The sequence below is a fragment of the Octodon degus genome, unplaced genomic scaffold (assembly GCF_000260255.1).
Source record: "Octodon degus isolate 3935 unplaced genomic scaffold, OctDeg1.0 scaffold00067, whole genome shotgun sequence".
Taxonomy (NCBI): Eukaryota; Metazoa; Chordata; class Mammalia; order Rodentia; family Octodontidae; genus Octodon; species Octodon degus.
Genome location: NW_004524643.1, coordinates 11,623,162 through 11,628,255, shown reverse-complemented (window position 1 = coordinate 11,628,255; position 5,094 = coordinate 11,623,162). Strand labels below are relative to the sequence as shown.

General features: G+C 46.3%; 1 protein-coding gene across 2 annotated transcripts in view; it reads left to right on the top strand.

The window, feature by feature from the left end:
* Positions 1 to 3,078: 3,078 nt before the first annotated feature.
* The window catches only part of LOC101592695 (serum amyloid A-3 protein), a 4,925-nt gene continuing 2,909 nt past the window's right edge, over positions 3,079 to 5,094 (top strand). Inside the window, exons 1-2 of one of the 2 annotated variants that reach the window (XM_023719344.1) lie at positions 3,079 to 3,176; positions 3,495 to 3,589. In XM_023719344.1, the coding sequence (XP_023575112.1) occupies positions 3,499 to 3,589 (91 nt within the window). In that variant the 5' untranslated portion in view covers positions 3,079 to 3,176; positions 3,495 to 3,498. The remainder of the gene's footprint in view (positions 3,177 to 3,494; positions 3,590 to 5,094) is intronic. The other variant, XM_023719345.1, reaches the window with a different exon arrangement.

Sequence of the window (5,094 nt, the reverse complement as noted above, 5' to 3'; positions counted from 1 at the left end):
CTGGAAGAGGACCACCTGTGAGGTTTCTCCAGCTGAAATCCCAAGGGAAGGGAGGCTACCAATACCTTGCTGTTGTGAAGTACAGGCTGACCTCTCCTGGCATCAGCACTGATGGCAAGAGAGGTCTTAAATCCAACAACCACTTGACCAAAATCCCTCTTGCTGAATGCTTCCCTGCAAATAGCATACATGTTGAGTAACAGTGTTTTCTTATCCACGGCAGTTTCCAAATCACCTCATGCAAATTATTTGCATTCTGGCAGTTTTCCTAACTGCCACCCCTTCCTCCTTTCAGTCTCATAGCATCGTGGAGAAAAACTGTATGTGCTAAATCAAGTATGGGGCTATGAGTCTTTCTCCTCTTTGTGTCTGAACCTTCTCAGTCCGTTTAAGAGCAGGCCTTGCCCCCAGGTTGCACACAGGCATTATGCTCTCAGAGCCAGCCACATTACTAGTGAAAGAGAGGTCCACCTACCTCTTGTGACTTCTCTCTAGGCAATGTAAGGACCCAGGAGGAGCAAAATTTGCCTGTACCAGGCAGAGGATGTGGTGAGGATTCTGCAAGAACAGAGGGAAGAAAAGAATAAACTGAGATCAAGCATGAGCTAGGCAGGAGACTTGACTAGACAGGGAGGGTAGAGCCCCCCAGGCTGTGCACAGCAACATGCCATGGGGTTTCTTGTGCCGGGCGCAGTACTGCCAATTGCCCTAAGCATGCCTGCACAGAGCTGTGCATCTCTCCGCAGAAGGCAGAGCACATTAAATAACAAGAGAATCTTCAATGATTGTGAAGTTCTCAGAAAGAATTCCTCCTGGTATCTAAAATTCTTATTTCCTTCTTCTCTAATATTGTTTGGCAAAATACCAAAGTGACTTGAATGAGTCAGAATTGGGGAGTTTCCAGCACTGAATAGTCACAAGGGAATAGAATAAGGTGTCACAATACTGTTGCTGGCAGCTTAGCCTCATATGCCCAGGTTCTTCTACTCACTGCTGGCCAAATCAAAGGAAAACAATCATATATTTAATTGAAAAGGAAAAATTATTTATTCAAAGCTGGCTCCAAGGAGATGGAGGGACCCCGGGACTTCAAATCACCATCCCTGATTTACAGGAGGGCCAGGGTCTGGTTTATAGGAGGTAAAGACTAAGAGGGGAGCGCAGGGACAATGCAGAGCTCTCTATTGGCTTTATAATTTCCCACCATCTTTACTTCATGCTCTTCTTTTTTATAGAAAACAAACCAGGTTCCTGGCCTTGTGGGGTTGGCATCTGCGTATTGTGCCATTTCCTTGGGGACAAGGAGAGGAAGGGAAGTTTGGAATTCTATGTTATAGTTCTGGTTACCATTCAGGCTCAATCATCCAGCTACTTTTGATAGAGTCAACATGCCAGTCTTATCCAGGTGACAGGCACCTTAGTGCACTCAAATAAGAGGGATAAACTAAACAAAAGAGTGTTTGTAATCTGCAGTGTAAAATAAACTCTATCCAACTGTTGTCCTGCTGAGCACATAGTGACCCCACCTTCAGCCCAGGCTCCCACTGCGAGAAGGACCAGGTTGGCTGTCTTCCCGCATTGTCTCTGTCTTGTGACACACACATCATTCCATCATAGGCAGCTAGGTTAGGTGGAAATTGTTGGGCAGTCAGACAGGACTAGGCCGGTGAGGGAGTCTGCAGGAGAGGAGACCCAGCCCAAGTGAGGCCGGAAGTGCATGTGCTGAAGGCCAGGCCTCAAGGCAAAGATGCAGTGCCCGGGCTACATGGCTGCCTGAGGTGAATGGTGGCTTGAGACTATACTGTGACTGCTATCACCTGGTCCAGCCAGACATCAATATCCCAGGCAGGTGAGCAGAACACCTAGATTATCTGTTCCCAAATCGCCTTTGTTCTTTCCATGGACTGTTGCTATGTGCCTGGCTTCCTCTATTGGATTGATGTTAGCTAAACACCTATACTTGTAATCCATATGTTGATTTTAGTTTGACCCAGGTTGTACACACATTGTGACTTTGCTGTGTATCTTATCCCTGCCAAAGGGCCTTGGTGACAACCTGCTTGTGAAACCCTCCTGACTCTCAGGAGCTATCTCTCAATCAATCTTTTCTACTCTTAAGATTTTTTATCCTTTGGGATTCATTTTGCATTGCAGGAGACACATATTCTACTCTTCTGTCACCTAGCAGGTTCAAAGCTATTTTTCTCCTATACTGAGTTCTCCTTGTACAAGGATATCTAATAGTCTTTGAATCTTTTTCTTTTGGATGAAGGGGCATGGATGGGACAGGTGAGTGGGCCCTGGATGCCACCTCCTTGCTAGAACCTGCATGAATCTTCCCCCCCCCCAAAGAAATCTCCCTAAACTCAGAGTAGAGCACACTCCTGCTTTTCTGGTTAAAATAAGTGTTCTCTAACCTACGTCCTTCCAGCACTCCAGTACCATCCCCATCTCACTCTGCTTTCTTCCCGGGTGTACAACTCTGACAATCCAACAGGTGGAGGGCTATTTTCTGCTCATCATTGCATAGGCCGTTTCTGATGACTCAGAAAATTGCTATAACATTGCTCCTAGAGTGTAGAAGCCTCAAAATGTAACGGGCATGTGACTGCCTACAGGACTGATCAGGCATCCACTTCAGTGTGGAGGATTCTTTTCCCAGACCAGGGTCCATGTGCAAGGACACCGAAAGATTTGTTTTTTCTCAGTCCTCTGTCTTTTCTATCTACTCTGGCCTAAGGTTCCAGATTCCTTCTGAACTGTCCCTTGCCATGGAGTTAGTTAGCTCCACTGTTTCACTTATGCTGGATTGTCATGTTCTTTACACACTCAAACTTCTTTTCCTGATATTGATTACTCTTTCCAGCAAATTGGAGGTAAATATTTTGTAGAGAGAGGAAACCTTTTCCAGTAAAGAATAAGACTGGAAATGAGCAGAAAATCCGAACCTGCTCTAGGTCTGAAAGTCCCAGATTGCACAATCTGGGAAAATCAGATTGTGTTGGGGCAAAACCCCTGTGGCTCTGGGTGCTGAGTCCTGGCCAGAGGGATTATGCAAGAGCGAAGATAGTTGGCTTCAGGAGCAGAGCGCCAGTATATAGAGCGCCAGCCTCAGCTGCCAGCAGTCAGCTCGGGCAGGTAGCTTCACCCGACCTCAGCGGATCACACAGCCCAAGGTGAGCCGTGGAAGCTTCCAACGCGAAGGGTCTCTCTCCGCAGCAGCGCCCTCGGGCTGCACCCACTTCCCTCTATGCCCTTCCTCCACTTACTGTTCTGAGGAGTGCGACTTACCAGATGTGATATCTCAGACTCTAAGACTTTAAGGAGGTGAATGAAAACAGAAAACCAGATGTTCTGAAATCCTTTCTGTGTGTCCTCACAGGATGGTTTGTGCATAAAGCTGAGTGAGGTTTATTTTCGGAATGCAAGGATGTGTCAGCGTTAACAATGTAAAAGCAGATGTAGCATCCTTTCTTGTTTGCTTGACTCTGCAGCAGGATGAAGCTTTCAATTGGACTCATCTTCTGCCTTCTGGTCCTGGGTGTTGACGGTCAAAGGTGGTTCTCATTCATGAAGGAAGCTGGTCAAGGTAAGGGCCTACGGGAACCGGGGCAGGAGGCTGTGCCTGGCTGTCCCAAGGATTCGTTGGGACAGATACCACACTCAAGGGTGCCGGTGAAGCAGACAGGTAGTTTTACGATTTTTGTTTTAATACAGGGTCTCGCTATGCAGTTGAGACTTGTAGTGATCCTCTTGTCTCAGTGTCCCCAGTGCTAGGATTACAGGTGTGCACCCCCCATGCTCATTTCCCAGCCCTCCATGGCATGTGGGGATGGATCTTGGGACCTTGCACTTGCCCATTCAGGTGGTTATGCTGCCGAGCTATCTCCCCAGCCCCAAAGGTTTTTTTTTTTGTTTTTTTTTTTTTTTTTTTTTGTATAACAGCAACTCCCTGGTATTTTCTGGCTGCCTCTGGCACTCTTCTAAGAGGAGATCCCAGGCTGGAGACAAATATGTTTCTGGTGGCCAATTTTCAGTCCTACCAATCTTAGTGGGAAGTGTTAGGAAGGTCAGTGTCTTAATACAAGTGGGACTCTACTGCCCCCTCATGGGAAATTGGGGACAGCGCTTTTTCGTGTCTGGGATAGCCATGAAGGGAATACACCACTATCTGTCAGGTGGTTGAGCACAGGGAAGACAGCCTCCATTTACAGAGTGGTAGTAACAACCTGGATTAGCTTGGGCTTTTTATATGCTCAAAGAGCCTCATATAACTGAAGGAACTACCTTTTATTCCTTAATCCTGGGAGGTAGGCATCATAGAGAAATGGAGGTACTAAGAGCTTAGGATAACCGACCAAGTTTCAGAGAAAAGCAGGTGTAACCCAGGTAGACTTGCTTCTCAGGATTTTATGTACTGTTTCCAAAACAAGACCCAGGATATGTGAATACACATTCTGTTCTTTACCTGAGAAATGGTAAATGGCTGAGATGGATGGTGACTTTGGGAGGCAACTCCTGTTCCTTTGCCCACAGTGAAGGACATAGCCAGGAATCCAATGTAAGAGAAAGGTCCCCTTTGCTATAGTGGTAAGATTTTTTTTTAAGCAACATGAATCTATTGTCTTTTTTTTTTTTGTGCTAGGAATTGAACTCAGGACCTTGGGCTTGCCAGGCAAGCACTTATTCTACTGAGCTATCTCCCCAGCCTAAGCCTTTGTCTTCGAAATGCAGCACTCAAATTTCAGGTTTTGGAGCTAGGAGTGAAGCTCAGTGGCAGAGCTCTTGCTTAGCATGTGTCAGGCTTTGGGTGCAAATCTGGTGGTACTCATTTCTGTGGTGGTCTCTGACTGGTTCTTTTAAGAAGTTGTTGCTGAACCTTTGTAAATGCACATACACGCAGCTTAAAATGTATTTCCTTCTCTAAAGTTTTTCAAACATTGACTACTTTCATGAGAATAATTGGGGGCCAGGGGTGGCTGTGAAGTGCTGGTGCCACTGTTGGCCTCCCTGCCCTAAACTACATTAGAGTCTCTGAGCCTGGATCCTGGAAATCTGGCCTTTAATGAGCACCCCAGTTAATTTTTATGCAAA